The following is a 21,718-nucleotide window of genomic DNA, read 5'->3' as shown; positions in this document are numbered from 1 at the left end:
CAATGGCGGAATTCGCATATAACAATGCGAATCATTCCGCCACCAACCAATCCCCATGTTTCGCTAATTATGGGTTTCACCCTACCTTCCTGCCAGACCTGGTTCCTGAGAAGTCCCGGCGGCTCAGGACACCTTAGAATTCTTCACTACCAATAACAAGCTACTACAAGAGACGATGGCTAAGGCCCAAGAGGAAAGTAAAAGGTTCTGTGACACGAGGAGAAAGGGAGAATTGGCTATACATCCTGGGGATCGGGTTTGGTTATCAACGGTCAACCTGAAATTGACTTGCCCATCCAGAAAATTGGCACCCAAGTTTGTGGGGTCCTTCCAGGTAGAACGTAAGATTAAGGAAGTAGCATTTAAGTTGGCTCTCCCTGAATTCCTCAAGATACACCCAGTCTTCCATGTATTGTTGTTGAAGCCTGTGGTTCCAGACCCCTTTTTAGACTGCAGGTCTAGACCTCCAGAAGCCATAGACATCAGTGGTGAGGAAGAATTTGAGGTGGAAGCAATATTGGATTGTAGGAGGAGGGGTGTTCAGGTACAGTATTTAATCAAGTGGAAAGGCTGTGGGCCGGAGGAAAATTCGTGGGAACCTGCCCAGAACGTCCATGCCCCCAGATTAATGCGGGAATTCCTTCACAACCAGTCTCAAAGGAGAAACCGGTTGGGCATCCGGAGGCTGCCCGTAAGGGGAGGGCAATGTCAGGGAATGAGAAGATTGCTGCGGCGATCGAATCTGCACATGCGTAGAATCCTGACAAAACATACAGGCAGGCGGGCACTAGGACCCAGGCGCGCCTCTCACCAATGACGTTGCCGGGCAAGCACCAGGACCCAGGAGCGCCTGTCAGGAGTCGGGCGGGCTATTTAAACCCGGCTCTTGCAATGCTCAATTGCCTTATGGTCTTTTCTGTATTCCTGAGTTCCTGAGTGTAGATTGTTTGTTGCCGACCCTGCCTGACCCTGATTTGCTGTCCGTCTCCTGTTCTGATCCCTGGCTTTGTCTGACCATTCTCCTGCTTAACCCTGCACGTTCTGACCTCCTGTTGACGAACCCGGCTTGTGGCCCGTTTATCCCTCTGCCTGCTGATTCTGTACTACACCGCCACCATTGTTACCGTCCCGGCCTGCCCGACACTGCTCTAGTTACCTCCTCACATCAGACTCTTACCCGCTATACACCTTCTACGGTGCCTCTACCACAGCTGGGTGAACCCAGGGGCCGTGACCTGGTCTCGGCCTGCTCCAAGTCCATCCCCACCATCAGGGGCCCTGGTGAACAAGCAGGTCGGAGCTTAGATTCCGCGCCTTGGGGGATTCCGGTCTGTGGAGTGCTAGAGGCTTCCGTGGTTGGATTCCTGACACCATTCCTGCAGGGCCGCAGAACACACAGCAGGAGGAGGAAGTGGAGGAGGATTGCAGCAGCATGGAAGCAGAGGGTCACATAAAGCAGTCTTCAAGGGGCACTTTTCAGTCCCCAGAAACTCAGCCAGGAGTAGTACATGGCTGGGAGGAGGTAGTTCCTGACAATGTCATCCTTAGTGACTCAGAGGACTCAGAATCTCCTTCCTTCTCAAACTTAGGCTGCGTGGGCTCCCTGATTCTGCAAAGCCTGCTTAAGGACTCAGGGATTCGTGTTGTCAAGGAGAGGGATCAATACTGGTTGGCAACCCTTCTTGATTCATGTTACAGGGGTAAAGTTGCAGAGCTCATCCAATCTTCACAGTGGGAGCAGAAGATGAAACATCTTGAGGACGCCTTGAAAAAAATTATTGTGTAACACCTTTCCAGACACTGGGAGGTTACCATTTCCTGGACAACATATTTCTGAGGCTTTGTTCTGTCAAAGGAAGAGCGGCGGAGAAAGTGGCCGTCTGCCTTTAAACAGTTCTTTAGTCCTCAGCGCCCAGGGCTGTTAGGTTTAAGCACCCATCGGCAGCGTCTGCATCATATGGTGAAGGATTATCTAGGAGCAAGAGCAGACTTGGAGACCTTTCCAACTGAGCATCCACTGGGTTACTAGGTCTTAAGGATGAATCATTGGCCAGAATTTGCTCAATATACTATTGTGCAACTGGCCTGTCCTGCATCCAGCGTGCTTTCCAAATGGACATTCAGTGCTGCTGGAGGTTTTGTGATGTACAAAAGAGTGCGTCTGTCCACAGACTCCGTTGAGCAGCTGACATTTATCAAAATTAATCAGTCCTGGATCAACAGCAACTATCTTGCCCCTGATGCTGATGTAACTGAATACATTTGTTAGGGATCTGGGATCCCTTCAAGACTTCCTATGCTGCCTGCCTATGCTGCCTGTCCTTTCCTCAATCCTGATTATGCTAGCTAGGTTTAGGGCACCACCAACACCCAAGGCCAAATTTTTCTGCACTTGTTTCACAGGTGAATGTTAATTTATTTATTTAATTTTTACTATTTATCTGTAATTGTTAACAGTTGCTAACTGCAAGTCTTATGCCTGAGCCCAGTAAGAGTAATTGTGAGGGGTTACAGTGTTCAGGCACCACCAACACCCAAGGCCCAATTTTTCTGCACCTGTTTGACAGGTGCATATAATTAGAATTTTTAGAACAGGGTCCAATCCTGCACTTGTCAAGAATAAGTCTGAAGGGCTACGGTGTGATTCCTGCTGCAGCAGTTCCATACATTGTACAGATAAGTAACTTTGTAGGTAGTTTAAGGGGACCCCCCAGGCATGCTATTTAACCACTTGCAAACTGCAGATAGCCGAATGACGGTTTCACTGCGGCCAGCCAGTTCTGGGAAGGTGTCATATGATGTCCTCCCAGAATGCTCTCTCCAGCACGCCCCCGGGGGCACGCACTCAGCGATCTCCATGATCGCTGTGTCCTACGGACACAGCTGATCAGGTGATGTGGTAAAAGGCCAAACACAACGGCCTTTTACCACGTGATAAGCCATGTCCAATGACACAGCAGATCACCGGTAAATGCAGTTTCCGATTATTTTGGCTGTACTTGAGGAAAGTACTGCCGATAACCGGTAATTGTCAGAGGACAGATCGGCACCAATCATCAAGGCACTGATCATCAGTGCCCTGATGATCAGTGCCCAGCAGTGCCACCCATAAGTGCCACCCTCCTGTGCTCAGCAGTGCCACCCACAAGTGCTCATCAGTGCCACCCACCTGTGGCCAAAAGTGCCACCTATCTGTGCCCAGCAGTGCCTAGTAGTGCCACCCATCAGTGCTGCCCAGCAGTGCCACCCATCAATGCCCATCAGTGCCGCCAGTCAGTGCTGTCAGTCAGTGCCACCGATCAGTCCCACCTATCAATGCCCATCATTGCTGCATATCAGTGCCAGCTCATCAGTACCACCTATCATCAGTGCTGCCTATTAGTGCCACCTCATCAGTGCCACCTATCAGTGCCCATCAGTGCTGCCTATCAGTGTCCATCAGTGATGCCTATCAGTGCAGCCTCATCAACGCACATCAGTGAAGGAGAAAAATGACGTGTTTGCAAAATTGTATAATGGAAACAAAGAAAAACTTTTTTTTTTTCAAAATTGTTACTCTTTTTTTTGTTTATGGCACAAAAAATAAAATCACCCAACGGTGAGTAAGTACCACCAAAAGAAAGCTCTATTTGTGTAAAAGAAATGATAAAAATTTCACATGGGTGCAGTGTTACATGATTCAAAGTGCAACAGCACTGAAAGCTGAAAATTGGCCTGGGCAAGAAGAGGTTATAAGTGCCTGGTAGGCAAGTGGCTAAAGGAATTTTTCAATTTTTTTTTACTTTAAGCAATGAAAATTGACTGCCCCTTTAAAAACAGTACTATTTGAAACAAATGTTTTGACTGATTCATGTCCCTCACAGTGAGTCCCCATATCACTTTTATGGCCAATACATTGCATATAAGCCTTCAAAATGGGCACTTTTGAATTTGCAAGTTTGAGTCCCATAGACTTGTATTAGGTTAGATGTTCACGGCAAACTTTTGGTCTGTTCGAATGTTCTACCGCAAACCGAGCCGGGGGGTGGGGGGTGGGGGGGGGGATTGTCCCATCACTACGTACTAGAGCTATAGGTGAAACTCAAAAAATTAGCATATCGTGCAAAAGTTCATTTATTTCAATAAAGCAACTTAAAAGGTGAAACTAATATATGAGATAGACTCATTACATGCAAAGCAAGATAGTTCAAGCCGTGATTTGTCATAATTGTGATGATTTTGGCTTACAGCTCATGAAAACCCCAAATCCACAATCTCAGAAAATGAGAATATTACATGCAATCAATAAAACAAGGATTGTACATAGAACAATATCGGACCTCTGAAAAGTAGAAGCATGCATATGTACTCAGTACTTGGTTTGGGCCCCTTTTGCAGCAATTACTGCCTCAATGCGGCGTGGCATGGAAGCTATCAGCCTGTGGCACTGCTGAGGTGTTATGGAAGACCAGGATGCTTCAATAGCGGCCTTCAGATCTTCTGCATTGTTTGGTCTCATGTCTCTCATCTTTCTCTTGGCAATGCCCCATAGATTCTCTATGGGATTCAGGTCAGGCGAGTTTGCTGGCCAATCAAGCACACTAATCCCACGGTCATTGAACCAGGTTTTGGTGCTTTTGGCAGTGTGGGCAGGTGCCAAGTCCTGCTGGAAAATGAAGTCAGCATCCCCATAAAGCTCGTCTGCAGAAGGAAGCATGAAGTGCTCCAAAATCTCCTGGTAGACGGCTGCGTTGACCCTGGACTTAATGAAGCACAGTGGACCAACACCAGCAGATGACATGGCTCCCCAAATCAACACAGACTGTGGAAACTTCACACTGGACTTCAAGCATCTTGCAGTGTGTGCCTCTCCATTCTTCCTCCATACTCTGGGTCCTTGGTTTCCAAATGAGATGCCAAAGTTGCTCTCATCAGAAAAGAGGACTTTGGACCACTGAGCAACAGACCAGGTCTGTTTTTCTTTAGCCCAGGTAAGACACTTCTGACGTTGTTTGTTGTTCAGGAGAGGCTTGACAAGAAAAATACGACATTTGAAGCCCATGTCCAGGATCCGTCAGTGTGTGGTGGCTCTTGATGCACTGACTCCAGCCTCAGTCCACTCCTTGTGAAAGTCCCCTTTTGAATGGCCTTTTCCTGACAATCCTCTCCAGGCTGCGGTCATCCCTGTTGCTTTTGCACCTTTTTCTTCCACACTTTTCCCTTCCACATAACTTTCTATTAATGTGCTTTGATACAGCACTTTGGGAACGTCCAACTTCTTTTGCAATTACCTTTTGAAGCTTTCCCTCCTTATGGAGGGTGTCAACGATGGTTTTCTGCACAACTGTCAGGTCAGCAGTCTTTCGCATGATTGTGATTTCTACTGAACTAGACTGAGGGACCATTTAAAGGCTCAGGAACCCTTTGCAGGTGTTCTGGCTTAATTAGCTGATTAGAGTGGGACACTTTGAGCCGAAAATATTGCACCTTTTCACAATATTCTCATTTTCTGAGATTGTGGATTTGGGGTTTTCATGAGCTGTAAGCCATAATCATCACAATGATGACAAATCAAGGCTTGAACTATCTTGCTTTGCATGTAATGAGTCTATCGCATATATTAGTTTCACCTTTTAAGTTGTATTACTGAAATTAATGAACTTTTGCATGATATTTTAATTTTTCGAGTTTCACCTGTATATGATAATATATGATAATAATATTTGAAAACAATTCATTGTAATTATGGCAAGAGTTTATTCTGCCTTATTCTGAAAAAATTACTTATATGAACATTTCACATTTTATTTCCAAAAATCCAGTTCAGAACATGCATCTTCCAACATTGGTATTTCATCATTATAACTTATTCCCACCTAAAACTCATTGTATATCTTTATTTCACAACCTATTTCAAGACATATTATTATGCAACACATCTTCACTCTTTCTCAAATGGGAAGCTTATCTAGACATGAGCTGTACTCCCAAACAATGGAAATCTGAGCTTAGATATGTATTTATGGTGACTAAATGTTCTCATTTAAGAAATTAACAAAAAAATATCCTTAAGATGGTCACCATATAGATCAGCAAATTTTTCTTCAGAACAAAGCCCCCTGTGCTGGAGAGACTGTGGGCAAACAGAAAATGTAATCCATATTCTATGATCCTGCAAAAATATTTGTAGTTTTTTGCTTAAGATATTTAAAGTGATATATGATGTCATGGGAATTCTTGCCCCCAATCCAGGCTTTAGCTATACTAACCCTTAACACTGATAATTTCCACCAGTCATTGTTACTCATCATACCCTTTGCAACAACAACTGAAATCAAGTGTTTGCAATAACTGGCACTGAGTTTTTTACATCACTGTGGAGGAATTGTGACCCACTCTTCTTTGCAGAATTGTTTTAATTCAGCCACATTGGAGGGTTTTCAAGCATGAGCAGCCTTTTTAAAGTTTAGAGTTAAGTCGACACTTTGACTAGGCTACCCCAAAACTTACTTTTGTTGTTGTGTTTGAGTCATTCGGAGGTGGACTAACTGGTGTGTTTTGGATCATTGTCCTGTTGCATAACCCAAGTGCACTTGAGTTGAAGGTCACGAACTGATGGCCAGACCTTCTTCTTCAAGATTTTCTCAAGTGCAAAATTATTGGTTCCATCAATTATGGCACATTGTCCCGGTCCTGAAGCTGAAAAGCAGCCCCAGACCATCACACTACCACCACCATGTTTGACTGTTGGTAAGATGTTCTTTTTATGTCACATTCAGTCCATTTTGTCCAAAAGTCTTGGGGATAATCAAGATGTTTTTTGGCAAATGTGAGACAAGCCTTTGCATTCTTTTTGGTCGGCACCTTTTGCCTTGGAACTCTTAGATGGATGCCATTTTTGCCCAGTCTCTTTCTTATTGTTGAATCATGAATACTGACCTTAACTGAGGCAAGAGGGCCTCTTCCTTTCTGTGGCTCTGAGGAAGAGGCTAGTCCTCAAAGCTGTTCCTTCATGATGCGCCCTTGACTGTATTGACAATTCGTGAGTACAATGCCTACTTTTACATTTAATAAACATATTTGTAAGGTAATGCACAAGGACGGTGTGCCCTCTGTTTGTTTTTCTCTATTCAGTATATTTGGACTCCCCCGGTCTTTTGAGGGCAGCAAGGTGTGCATATCCCAAGAATTTCATTATGTGGTCCTAACTACATTGAGTCCATCCCTAAGAGCAGGAGTATCTGGGTTTTCCATTTCTACACTGCAGTTAACATAGGGACCTGTGGGGACTCGTAGATCTGCGAAGAATCAGCCCAGGTGAGGACAGTGCTAGATCCCTGGACAGGTGAAGGTCCCTTTATTAAGAGTCAGTATTTATAGCTGCTGACTTTTAATTTAAAGAAAAAATGACTGAAAAACATTTTTAAGTTTTTTTTTCAGCAAGTCTGCAACCTTCTGACTCTGGGTACTTCAGAAAAAAAGGCATTTTTAGAAAAGGTAACCTGTCATACTGACTAATTTTTATAGGAATCAGGGACGAGTAAAAGTGCAAATGTTAAGGTAAAATGTAGTTTTACTTTAAGGACAGTGCTCACAGCCCTTACATTTTTCTATGGGCCCCGGTGGACAACTGTTCATTAGGATAACCCCGCGTCTAACTCAAATATAATCAGCTTTTTTAAATTTGCACACTCAGGTTTGTGGGCCATTGCCACTGCAAAGACACAGAAACCAACTCTCCTACCAGATATGGTAGAGCTTTAAAGTGTTTAAATAGTATATTTTACATAGAGGTGGAGCTTACTGGTGTTACCTAATTTTCTTATGTGTCTTGGATAATTCGACAGTGAGATCTCCCTTTCTCTTTCTGGTCACATGGGAGTTTTTCTTTTTCTTTTTGAGTGTTCCTGTCCAACGTTGTGTATTCCTGCACTTCCATGGCTTGTTCCTTCTTATCATTCTGTGTTCCTGTGTCTCCATGGAGTGTTCCTGGACATCTTTGTGTATTCCTGCTTTTTCTGTTACATTTTCTATAACACAATATCAATATAAAATCCAGCAAAGATGGAGGCAACCCTCATACTGGACACAGCTGGTGTGCAGACCTAGGAACTAAGAGCAGAGAGCTCACCAACAGCGTTTCAAGAGATTGAAGAGACTGGTGATTAATTATCCAGACTCTACTACACTGTATATAGTATACATTTTTGCTGTACTAACCCTTTTAGCTATTGCCAGAATTAGGAAAGAGATTTGGGTTCCAATCCAGACAGGGTGGCTGGGCCGACTCCATCATGCTGTGGGGGATCTGGGCCAACTATCCAGCCTCCCTGGGGTATCCAGGTGGTGACTGTAGTTGTTAGGCAGAGGCCAGCGGCGCTCTGTCCTGTTGCCAGCACTTCTGCTGGGGACCCCACATCGGCTCCGGCTAACCGTAGGGGAGGGAGGCTGGCCGCCTCCACTCCCAGACTGTGGTTCTGCTACTGGGATGGCATTCCTCTGTCCCTGTTGCACAAATCCTGGCTTGGGAGGGAAGACAGTTTCCTCCACTCTGGCTGACTGTGGCGGAGGGAGGACAACAACCTTCTCTCCCTTCTCCCCCTAGGCCTCTGAAACTACTGCAGGTGTGGGGCAGAGGTCTTGGACCCTCTGTCCGGTTGTCAGCGCTTCAACTGGAGAAGTATCTTCTACCTCCAAAGATGCCGCTGGCAGGAAATCCCATGTCCCTGTCAGTGGTGTAGGAGAAAGGCCGTCCACCTCTTCTCTCAGGGAGACTGAAGCTGTTGTTGGTACTGGGTAGAGCTCAGCAATGTTTGGCCCTGTTGCCAGCTCTTCTGCTGGAGGCTCACCGGCTGGTTCCTTCTCAGCAGAAAAGTCAATCAAATCTCCAGTCTCTAGAACTGGTGTCTGAGGATAAGGGTTCAGCATCTCCTGTCCATGGAACTCAGGAGATGTTACCAGTGCTGGGCAGAGTTCAGTAATGTTTGGCCCTGTTGCCAGCTCTTCCTCCTCAGCAGAAAAGTCAATCAAATCCCTAGTGTCTGGAATTTCCACTGCTGATTCATGAGCATGCTGCTGAACATGTTTTAACAGTTGCCTGTATGCCCTTTCCAGATCCTGTTCTTTCATCAGCAGATATTCCAGATCTGGTTCAAGCTCTGAGACCCCTGTGAGACCAAACATAGCCTCTCTGTCTTCTCGCAGGTCCTCATGGGTAGGTTCTCCTTCATCGCCAAACACAAAAAGATCTGTAAGGCTCTCCCACAGCAATCCAGGGCCACCAAAGTCATATCCCTCTGGAGAGCATTCTGTTGTCATCCCTAAATATTTCTGCTCTGCGTACCAGTGCAGAGCCCGATATCTGTTGTCCAGCTCTATCTCCTGCTGGACCAGCCTGTCAAACTCAGTCACCCATTGCTCCCGGGGTCGCTCTCCCAGGAATGGCATCCGTAACATCCGATGGTCCCTGACCCATTCCCCTGGGGTTGAATAGCACTTGCCCTTGTACATACCAGCAACCTGGAGGGCTCCTCTCCAAAGCACCTCCCAAATCCGCTGCCTGAGCTCCAGGTACTGATCCGCAGACACAGTCCTGGGATATGCTGCAAGAACGATCCGCAGCAGCCCTGGGAACTCTGATGCCAGGTCCATACTCCACTGGGGTGACCGACATCTACTTTCCTCATCTTGAATCCCGGTGGTGGTTTGGACGTGTTCACAGCTTGGAAGCACAATCCCACCGCTTGCCACCAATGTTACGGAACCGGACCCTGACTGCACTAGGGTATTTCCGTTAGACTCTCGCTTCCCTTTCCGAACACAGATCCACGGACACCAACGTTGACCACACAAAACTACAAGACACGAGTCTGTATAAACATGGAACTCTTTATTTGAAACTCGAACTGGCTTTTTATACACTCAGGGAACAAATCCCCCCTCCCTGCATAATGACACAGGGTGGGGCAATCTATACTTAGTAACAAGAGACACACACACCAATAGACAGTCCCAACAGAAGGGCTGCTGGAAACACCCCCCACCAAGCCAATATACAAACACAAACATCCCATAATAGTTTGCTCACAAGCAAGACACACAATAGAACAATGGGACCACATGGCAGTAAACAATGAACAACCCCCACACCAAAGTGACTCCCGTCACACAATTGATGTCAGTCCAAACTTTGACAAAATGATAAAATAAGTGAGCGCTATAACAATCATGAGCAGCCAATGCACCAAAGGTAAACCAAAAACCTCCTGAGTATCAAAGAAAAAGTAAAAGGTGCGGCGCTAAAAATGGCTAAAATCCAATATAAATACAATATAATAGCATATATACCCAAATGGTGGATATAAAGTGACAAACGTGCACAATGCAAAATACAAGTGATATTGGTGAGCACTGTCAATGTGCTAGGTGTTCATGATCAAACACAGTTCTATAAATAGTTCATAAAGTGCTTATGGAGGTGAAAATCCATCTGGGGAGTCCCAAGTCCGTGCACCTTACAACATTCTGGTGATGTGTCATGAAATTGTTAAAAATGCGCATTCACCAGTTGCGCAATCTTTATGCGCATATGTGTATATTAAGCTCCAAGGATGTCTGCTGGAAACCTCATTCAAAACCGGGTCAGCCAGGTCTGGTCATAAACCACTGTGGATCTCCTTCCCCTGGGTAGCTAGCAGCACCTAAGGCCTCTCTCCGGGATGGGCTCTATGCAAGTACCGGCTCACAGGGAGCCAAAAAGAAGGAAGCCCATTGTGCAGTATTTCAAGCAATAATCGTTTATTGTATAGTAAAGACAGGTAAAACACTGACCATGCAGGTGCTAAGATGGCCACCGGACCTCCTCGTGGTCACGGCGGCAAAGGCGTCACTGCGCACGGCTCCTCCCCGACGCGTTTCTTGCTAAGGCACGTATTCATGAGGGGTATGCTTGCACACAAAGACGCCAAAGTAAGATCTATATATACATAAAATCGCACATGCGCAGATCATGGCCGCCATGTTATTGTAGACCGCAACCACGTGTATGCGGGCGCCATATTACCATAGATATACTTCACAGCAGCCTCGTTGTATACTCACAAGGCAGGAAGAGATATACCAATAATCTAATTATAAAGTATATAATATTCCAATATGTGTCCACATGTATTGCAACAAAGGACTATTTAGACCGTGTTACTAATTGGGGAAGAATTTGAAATTATATACAGGTCCATATAAAATGCGCACATGCGCATAGCCAATTTCTGATGGAAACCGGTTAAACTTGAAAAACATAAACGTGTTTTTAAATATGTACTGTATTCTATGGTATTAGAAATATGGCCATTAAATGATAATCCAAAAATCAGATATGTTATTAAAAAAGAATATAGGAAGATAAAACATCAGTCTATATATATACATGATCACATAATCCAATAATAATACTTTGGCTGTTCAGCGTTCGGAGAACGCAAACTAAATAGAGCATTCTCTCATCTACTGAGCCAAAGCTCTGGTTGCAGCAGAAAGTCTTGCATTTAGCAGTAGTATTAGTAGCACTGCTAAATGACAGCTTTCTGTTGGAGCTTCTGGTTGCTAGAAGCCAGTTGCCTCTGGTGTCCTTGCAACCAGTGACTCATACCCCAGGGCCATAGATCATTTTTTTTCCTGGAGTGGAGGGGGATCAGCCTTGGGCACCCAGAGGACAATAATTAGGCAGCACGCCTGCCATGTTGTGAAGAATTGTTGGTGTGTCAAAATTGGAAAGGCCTTTAAACATCAGCCTTCTCCCTGAGAACACAGTAACTGAGGAACAGCGTGAGGAAACTGCAGCTGATAACAGGCAAGTGTGTTTACATGGTGATCAGCTGTGATTGGCCCTTTACTGTATTATGTGATTATCTGTGTGCAAAGGAAGAAGCATCTGGGGGCACGGGGAACGCATTCTGGGAGCACGTCATATGATGCCCTCCCAGGACTGTATAACCGTGCTGCAGCCATCATTGGTCTATAGCACAGTCAAGAAGAGGTTAAACAGTAAGGGGTATTATGTACTGTACCACTTACTCATTCAGTGGGCCTTCTCATTTTAAAGGAGCTTCTAGATTCTGTTAAGTCCCTGCCCACAGACCTCCACAACCACTAGATTACAGTTGTGGGTTTCCACCAGAAAGGTACCCTTTCAAGTTTGAGGGCACGTGGTCTAGCATGGTTTAGGAGGAGCGGGCATGCACACTTGCTGTTCCTACCTTTCTGGTCTGTTAGGCAGCATGCCTGGATGAAGATCTGGTATGGATTTGGGGGGGAAACTACACTTTTTTGTGGGGTTCCCCCTTTAAATCCATACCTGACACTCCTCAAGGATAAAGGTCTGGTACTGGTTCTGGTGTGAAACCCATGCTGGTTGTTTAGCAACTTTTTTCTTTTTGCTTACTTCCTCATAAAAAGACAGATTTGCATGATACTTGTGGTCTTTAATGAATCCATGCTGACAATCGCTTAGAACAGTGGTGGCCAGATGTGGCCCTTTGATTTCCTTTATCCGGCCCTCGGAGTACTATTCATATCACTGACATTAAAAATAGAACATAATTCCTTTCACTGACACCAATGATGGAGCATTATTGCTTCCGCTAATACCAACGGTAAGCAATATGCCTTCTACTGACACCAATGATGAGACACTATTCTGCCCACTAACACCAATGATGTGGCACTATTCCTCCCACTGACACCAACAATGGGACACTATATCAAATATAGGGCATTGTTCACTCCCACTGATGCCAACACATTTTCTACTCCCTCTGGCCACAGTCTAGCCCCTCTGAAGTCTAAAGGCCAGAAAACTGGCCCTTTGTTTAAAAAGTTTAGAGACCTCTGGCTTAGAACATTGTTTGTGCTGTGTGGCCTTTTATCAAATACTTTAGAAATATCTAAACATTATTGTGAGTATGCCAATCTCAATATGTAGAATTTGCTCACCTGTGGGTACCTGTAGATTCCAGTCACACTGGCCATGGAAGTCGATGAGGAGGATAGCCTGTGCCCAATAATTCCAACCAGTTTGCCTTGTTTATAACAGCTGTAATTTGGCACTATCTTCTCTGTCCCTGAAATGATACCGAGAGTACTCTGGATGGCTTTCCGCTGTGAAGTGCAGGTATCGTAGATGGTGTAACCCAGAGTTATGTTCGGCAAGATGTCTGTTCTGCGGTTTATTTCCTCTATGGCAAACATGAATGCCAGCATGTGCCGGAGATAAACTGGTCTTGGGCTGAAAGAGACAATTATTTATACAAAGGTATAGTAAACCAAAAATCACCCCTAATCTCCTTATTTTTCATTAAGCGGCTGTGGAATTCCTGACAGCAACAAATTAACTATGACAATGTATCAGGCAGGTTAACCACCTCCCGTCCGGCCATTGTATATAAATGGCCGGACGGTGGCAGTGCAGGGTCGGGTGGCTGTTTATAAACGGCCTCCCCGCCCCCTGCTTGTGTTCTTGGGAGCACGCAGCACCGCGATCCAGTGCACGCTGTGTCCTCCGGACACAGTGGAACACCAATCTTCGGACTGGACCTCTGTGCGAGGTCCCGATCATATGATCACTGATTGGCCAATCAGTGATCACTTGCAGAGTAGTAAGCAAGATGTCACTTCTGACATTATTGCTTACTATGTGTGAAATCTGTGAATGATCACAGAGGTCACATGGTACAAGGCTATTCACAACAATCTTGTACCATGCGACAAGCTGTGACCAATCACAGCTCACTCAGTAGTTCTCAATGGCTGCAAGAATGCAGCTAGAGAGAAGGAGAAATGATTACTTTTACACCCATAAAGACTGTAAAAGCAATCAGTGTAAAAAAAAAAAAATCTTCATCACCCCCCACAAGTAGTACAGTGTCACCATGGTGACACTGTACTGCTAGGGTGACAGTATGTAAATAAATAAATAATAATAATATAAAAAAAACTAAAAAAAAATGTTTACAAATTATAATTTTTGGTTATAAACTAATTTGGATTATTTTTTTTTACTAAGAAAATAACAGAATAAATTTTGGCCAAGACTTATGATGAAATACTATTTATTTTCAAAATTTTATAAGAAAAACACTTTTTTTCAAAATTTTTGGACATTTTCATTTACATAGCAAAAAAATAAAAATCCCAGTGATGAATAAATTCCACCAAAATAAAGCTTTATCTGTCTCAAAAAAATGCTAAAAAATTCATATGGGTACAGTGTTGTATGACCGCGCAATTGTCATTCAAAGTGAGATAGCGCTGAAAGCTGAAAATTGGCCTGGATGGGAAGGAGGTAAAAGTGTCCGGACTGGAAGTGGTTTTTAAAAAGTATGCCTAAGAATCTTTTTATGCTTTTATTTTTTATTGTATGCTAATAAAAAATAATGTATGAGGAGCCAATTTAAATCTTTATCGTTGAACAAATGGCGATTGTGGAGTACACAACCTCCTTCCTATACAGTTTCAGAGGTTTCCATAACATCAGGAAGCGGAGGAGTGAACAACAATTCGTAGACACATGGGGAACTGCAGTGATTTTGCAGCCAGGTGCTCAAAGGGATCTGCTAAGTACTAGGGATGAGTTTGTAATAACAAAGGGTTTGCCATGAACTCTGGATGCTTGCAGTTCATGAATAGGAACACCTAAAGTTGTGTTTACCTGCTCAGCTGAAGCAAACTTTTGTTTGCAGTCGGAAGCCATTCCATGCCACTAAATGACAACTTCCTGCTGTGAGGGCAGTAAGCATCTTTGGTTGATAGGACACAAGGGGCCACCTGCATCCTAGCAACCAAGGACACTGTGCGACATCATTGGCAGCTGGGATGCCAGCAGCCTCACAGTCATTATTTGTGTAGCACAACCCCCTTTACCCCCTTAAGGGTTGCTTAGTAATTTTTTGGTTCCCTGTCATTCTGGACCTCTATCTGAAAGCCCAACCTCTGTTGACACCACCACACTCTTGTAACTTGAGTAAGTCACCACTGTAAAAGGGACTCACAGACAAGTTAGTGTAAATCAATATGGAGTTTATATTGAGTTTGAATGTAACTTGGTGAAAAAAAATAGCATTAGCCTATGCAACAATATAATCCCTCTTATCAGCTTTAAGTAAAGTAACAGCATCTACAGTAAAATACCAGTAACTGTTAGCAGACCTGCTTTCAGAAATAATCCACTGCCTCCAATCTGAGGTGGCTGTTGAATCACCAGCGAGCAAGAACAACTATCAATAAATAGATAAGCTCACTGCAGGTCCTCAGAACTTGATGGCAAGGATTAGATTTGAAAATGGAGAGACCTCTCATCTATAATCAATCATTGTCCCTTTAAGAACAATATGGAGTCTTCTGCACACTAGTTGGGGCCCAATTATGTGAAGATGATCTAAAGTGTAGATGATAGTTAGTAAGTACCTCTCCTCCTAATGGTGGTGAACTTGATGTAAGGTCCCTTGTAAGTCAGTAAGCAAGGACAGATTTGAAGTGGTGAAGTGTAACAGTTGGCATAAGTGTCTGTAGGCAAGAACAGCTCTCTCTCTGACAAGGGCCACAGGCAACAGTAATAGAAGAGTAAATTACTGTTTCAGTTTGGCACTGCTGTACTCTGGTCTGCAGCTTTGTGTCCTGCAGTCAGTTTGGATGATTGGATTGTAATGCAAATACGTTCTAACGGTGGCAGCTGAGAGAACTAGGCAACAGGTTGGTTTCCTGCCTGGCTCACTGGGCAGCGTGGTAAGACTGACAATCAGCAGACTTTTTCTGCTCCTCATTTCTCTCTGACTCTGGGTTTGCGGCCTGGTACAACACTCCATCAGTCAGCACACTTCCTCCTCCCTCAATCTCTCCCCGCTCTCATCCTGGCCAGTCTCCCGGGTTTTGAGTTATATATGCCCCCACCCACACGCAAGCTCCTCTGGGAAATGTAGTTCCTAGGTGCACTGTTCTTCAGTAAAGTCCTACAATCCAGCATACAAGTTCCACATGGCTATTCTTCAACATGTGACTGCTACTGTTCTGCAGGGCAATGCCATCTTGTGTTGGCTTCAACATCCTGAATTAGACATTTATAGCAGGGTGTTACACTTGTTATGGTACAACAACTATTAATACTTTTGGATAAAAGAAAAACTAAAAAAAATACCCTTATCCTAAATAGGGGTCTGGTATGGATTTTAATGGGGAACCCCACACAAAAAAGTTAATGTGGGCCCCCTAAAATTCCTATCAGAGTGTGCAGTCTGCCTGATCTTAAAAGGGAAAGGGGTAAACCCCCCTCCTGAACCATATCAAGTCATGTGCCCCCAACATAAAGTGGGTACCTTTCCAGAGAGGCCTCCCCTGGGAAAACATTGCTTCCTTGTTGATGTGGCCTCTTCCCCACAGCTGCAGCCTGGTGGATGTGGGGATCCATGGGGGAAACTTATATGAATCTTAAACTTTCTTTAAAATAAGGGGAACCCAGATATACATCCCCTACATAAATAAGAGGAAATTTACAATGTAAATATATCACACCACATCAGAACTTCAAGGGATGGAGAGTCACATCAATCATGATAAATGATGCCCGTCAACCCACCAAAAAACCTTGGTGCAAATGACATATCCTAGCCCCACAGGTGAATCTAAACAAAGAAGAATGGGATCCTAGATAATGTCACTGACCAAATGGATATGGACATGACCTTATTTGGTGAATGACATCACAATGGATTCCGGTGACATCATTGACACAATGGGGTTGACTTGAATAGTATATGCAAGTTGGTCAGTGCACAAAAGAACATGAAATCAACCAATTGACCATGGCCTCCAAGGCGCCTAAAAGAAGTCCATAATAAACTTATAAAAGTCCATGTATCTTATTGTATATGGCACAAAGTGGCAGCCTTCCCAGAACAAGACAACTCTAAGAAAGAAAAAAGAAGAAGGGAGGGGAGGGAAAAAAGCACCTTCTAAGTGCAGTATGCCAGATAGTTTTAATTTAACTCCAGTTAAAAACACTCACGAGATAAGAAATATAAAACCGCCCGTAAACACAAATGAAGGTGCACCGCCAGATTCCACAGCCATAACATCCCTTGATCCTGAGATACGATCACTGTTTATGGGAAAGCTGCTGCAGCTGGACCTGGAAGTTCCTAAAACCAGGAGGAATGAACTCGTCGGGCAGATGTGACGTCATCGGCTGGGAAGGACCGGCACCACAAGGAAAGAAGGCTGCATGCTCAGAGCTCAAGGCTGTAAATAAGATTCCTCCATAGATCACTATGATACAATGTAGCAAGAGTTTAAGGGTCTCCTTGTAATGGTGGGTTCACATGTGGTGGCTGCAGTTTGCAGTGTAATGGCTAATTGATTCCCTATGTCCATCCATGGATCCACCTATCCTGACCCTATGTCATCAGAGGGACAAGCAACGTCTTATTGGATTATGCATGCTTGTCCTTCTGGTGAAAGCTTGAGTCCTGGAATCAATTTGGGTCAGGGGAGAGCTCACTGACAGACCAAACGTTGCACACAGTCACTGACTTTCCAACACATGGACCATCTACTTACACAGCCACAGTATTATTAGTTGCATCATGACATTATCTGCCAGACTCTTCACGGTGAGGGCGATGCAGACTCACACCACCTTAAGACAATTAGACACTCTTTCCCCAACTTCCTAATGTCAAAACATCTTTAACCATGTTGATCTATGCAGTGTGGAATGGCGGAGTGGCAGCAGTCCACCACTGTGCAATAAATTTAGGGGCCAAAAACAGAACCCAATGTACAGATATCTGAATGGCTGGGGGCATTATTTCTTCTTCCATAAAATCAAGCAAGCACAGCTTGGGTTCCATTAAAAAGGAAATATGAAAAACATTATTTATTGTGGTTAACACATCCGGCCAATATCTATGACGTTTTGGACGTCTCCAATACATATGTTGGGACTGTACACATTACATTATTCTGCTGCCAAACTGAATTAACTTCTGAGGGGTACCATGTTCTATGGAGTATGAACAGTTGAGTTAGCTTTTGAGAGGGTGACAGGGACACCATAGGTAGATATATACACTATATTGCCAAAAATATTGGGACTCCTGCCTTTACACGCATATGAACTTTAATGGCATGCCAGTCTTAGTCCGTAGGGTTGAATATTGAGTTGACCCACCCTTTGCAGCTATAACAGCTTCAACTCTTCTGGGAAGGCCGTCCACAAGATTTAGGAGTGTGTCTGTGGGAATGTTTGACCATTCTTCCAGAAGACCATTTGTGAAGTCAGGTACTGATGTCGGACGTGACATTTGTTTTCACACAAATAGAGCTTTCTTTTGGTGGTATTTGATCACCACTGGGTTTGCTATACAAATGAAAAAAGACTGAACATTTTGAATAAAAATGTGTTTTTCTTATATAATTTTTCGAAAAAAATAATCTTTCTTCATAAATTTAGGCCACAATGTATTCTGCTACCTTTTTTTGTTAAATAAAATAAAACACAAATCAGTATATAAAAAAATACATATATATATATATATATATACCGTATTTTCGACTCGGCGTATAAGACAACCCCCTACTTTTCCTGCTAAAATGTAGTATTTGGGCTATACTCGCCGTATAAGACTACCCCTCTTCCAATGCACACCAGTGGGAGTAATAGTGCCCCATCATCGGTGTCAGTGGGAGGAATAGTGCCCCATCATTGGTGTCAGTGGGAGGAATAGTGCCCCATCATTGGTATTAGTGGGAGGAATAGTGCCTCATCATTGGTATTAGTGGAAGGAATAGTGCCCCATCATTGGTATTAGTGGGAGGAATAGTGCCCCATCATTGGTGTCAGAGCGACGAATCGTGCCCCATCATTGGTGTCAGTGGGAGGAACAGCACCCCCATCATTGGTGTCAGTGGGAGGAATAGCACTCCATCATTGGTGTCAGTGAGGGGAATCGTGCCCCATCATTGGTATCAGTGGCAGGAATAATGCCCTATCATTAGTATCAGTGGGAGGAATAGTGCCCCATCTTTGGTGTCAGTGGGGGGAATCGTGCCCCATCATTAGTATCAGTGGGAGGAATAGTGCCCCATCTTTGGTGTCAGTGGGGGGAATCGTGCCCCATCTTTGGTGTCAGTGGCAGGAATAGTGCCCCATCATTAGTATCAGTGGGGGGAATAGTGCCCCATCATTGGTGTCAGTGGGAGGAATAGTGCCCCATCATTGGTGTCAGTGGGAGGAATAGTGCCCCAACATTGGTGTCAGTGGGAGGAATAGTGTCCCATCATTGATGTCAGTGGGGGGTGGAATAGTGCCCCATCGTTGGTGTCAGTGGGGGGAGGAATAGTGCCCCATCGTTGGTGTCAGTGAGGGGGAAGAATAGTGCCCCATCGTTGGTGTCAGTGGGGGGAATCGTGCCCCATCATTAGTATCAGTGGGAGGAATAGTGCCCCATCTTTGGTGTCAGTGGGGGGAATCGTGCCCCATCTTTGGTGTCAGTGGCAGGAATAGTGCCCCATCATTAGTATCAGTGGGGGGAATAGCGCCCCATCATTGGTGTCAGTGGGAGGAATAGTGCCCCAACATTGGTGTCAGTGGGAGGAATAGTGCCCCATCATTGGTGTCAGTGGGAGGAATAGTGCCCCAACATTGGTGTCAGTGGGAGGAATAGTGTCCCATCATTGATGTCAGTGGGGGATGGAATAGTGCCCCATCGTTGGTGTCAGTGGGGGGGAGGAATAGTGCCCCATCGTTGGTGTCAGTGGGGGGGAGGAATAGTGCCCCATCGTTGGTGTCAGTGGGGGGGAGGAATAATGCCCCATCGTTGGTGTCAGTGGGAGGAATAGTGCTCCATCATTGGTATCAGTGACACCAATGATGGGGCACTATTCCTCCCACTGACACCAATTACGCTTGCTGACCCCTGTTCTAGTATGGTGCTGCTGCAGCCAGCATATGTAGTTGCAGCAGCACCTCTACATGGCACACTTACCGGCCGCTCCTTCACTCGATTTTCATGGGGCCGCTCGGCTCCGCCCCCTCGCCGGTGATTGGCCGCCTGTGTGCCTTTCCTGAGCTACAGTTCTGGTGGCCAATCACCGGTGAGGAGGCAGAGCCGAGCAGCCGCGCGAACATCCAGTGGCCGAACTGAAGGAGCAGCCGCGCTTCCTGGACCGGATCGTCGTGGGACCAGAGCCAGGTAAGAAACAGCAGCCCCTGCCCTCCCCTGTACTTAGTGTCCCTTCCGTTGGAAGGGGGGGGTGGCGGCGGCACCGTGCCACCCCCCAAAAAAGTGTCAGTATGCCGTATACCGGCATATAAGACGACCCCCGACTTTTGAGAAGATTTTCAAGGGGTAAAAAGTCATCTTATATGCCGGAAAATACGGTATATATTTTACAAAATATATTGTTTTACATTTTTATTTTATTTATGTATTTTTTGTATACCTGTGCTCTATCAGTACAGTGCCACCATATTGACACTGTACTACTTGTGGGGAGTGATCAGGAATTTTTATTTACACTGCTGACTGTAAAAGCAATCATCTCTCCCTTGATCCTACCTAATCTGGCCTAATAGCCTTGAAAATAGAGAGAATTGACTTTCAGGATTCTCATGCTATTGACTTTGCAAAGTACACATTCTATTTGCCTTTAGTAAACCAACCCCATAGTGTTGATGATACATTACCCTTTTACAGCTGTGCTGTTCCCCTTATATTTGTTATTTAACTGTGCATTGTATCACCAATTCTTATTTCACCATGTTTGTTTCTATGTCTTGATCTGTTGCTGCCATCTGCTGGCCAGAATTTGCATGCTGCATGCCTCTGTTATAGCTAGTAAGTGTTTTCTCTGCTGGGCGTGGTTTTAGGCAAGCCTTGGTTCTGGTCACTTCCTGCAGCCATTTTTATGTGCTTTATAGCTGTGTGATAGGACATTCAATACCCTGGGCTTGTGAAGGCATCAGTTTTTGACCAGCAGTTAGCCTCAGGAAACATATCGCAGGACAGCATCAATACCTCTACTACATTACAGTATTGTATCACTGTTTGTCGCTGTATCTGGACCAAATAAACCCACGCTGATTTCATTTCCGTGTATACTTTTGGATCCGTCTAACCTGAGCATCTGCCGGTCCGGTCTGCTCCACTGCTTGGATACGAAGGTAGGAAGTTACACAGCCATTATCAGTTATACTTTTATTCGCCTTCATGTGGGGACAGAACAGTCAAAAACTGCCTTAAAGTCCATACCCCGCTACAGATTCCCTCAGAGTCCAGTACCACACTCAGGAATCTCCCTAGCAACAGGCCCACTTGCAGCAAATCTGTGCATGTTCCACAAGCCTATACGGAAGCACTGCACATACGCAGTATCTATAGTCTCGCCTGGAAGTCCTCCACAACTCGCCAAGCCATTCCTAAAGTCCTATATTAACTTTTCCTCGCATAACAGAAGTACTGTTTATGCACGTTCCTTACACTGCCGCGGCCGCCGCAAAACCCCGCAATTCATTCTAAATATCTTAGAAATTTTGTCAAGGTGCCCTATCGGAGCTGTACGGCGATTTTCAGCGTCCAATTCAAAAGTTCATTTTCTTAAAGAGACAGCGCACCTTAAGTCAAAATGGCCGAAAAGGACTTTGCACAGTTCCCCAGTGATGAAATAAAGCAAATGCAACCTGATACTGATC

The 21,718-nt window shown here is 44.8% G+C and overlaps 1 protein-coding gene across 1 annotated transcript in view; it reads right to left on the bottom strand.

Moving 5' to 3' along the window:
- Positions 1 to 14,805, bottom strand: part of LOC149433041 (vomeronasal type-2 receptor 26-like) — a 79,982-nt gene extending 65,177 nt beyond the window's left edge. Inside the window, exons 1-2 of the mRNA XM_089664723.1 lie at positions 14,684 to 14,805; positions 12,970 to 13,261 (exon numbers count right to left, since the gene is read on the bottom strand). Coding sequence (XP_089520849.1) covers positions 12,970 to 13,261; positions 14,684 to 14,805 — 414 coding nt within the window. The remainder of the gene's footprint in view (positions 1 to 12,969; positions 13,262 to 14,683) is intronic.
- Between the last annotated feature and the right edge of the window lie 6,913 nt (positions 14,806 to 21,718).

The sequence above is a fragment of the Staurois parvus genome, unplaced genomic scaffold, assembly GCF_062004578.1.
Source record: "Staurois parvus isolate SC_StPar_1 unplaced genomic scaffold, SC_StPar_1.0 ptg002010l, whole genome shotgun sequence".
In the NCBI taxonomy this organism is placed as follows: domain Eukaryota; kingdom Metazoa; phylum Chordata; class Amphibia; order Anura; family Ranidae; genus Staurois; species Staurois parvus.
The sequence above is the reverse complement of the archived record's forward strand: the minus strand, read 5'-3'. Positions and strand labels throughout refer to the sequence as shown.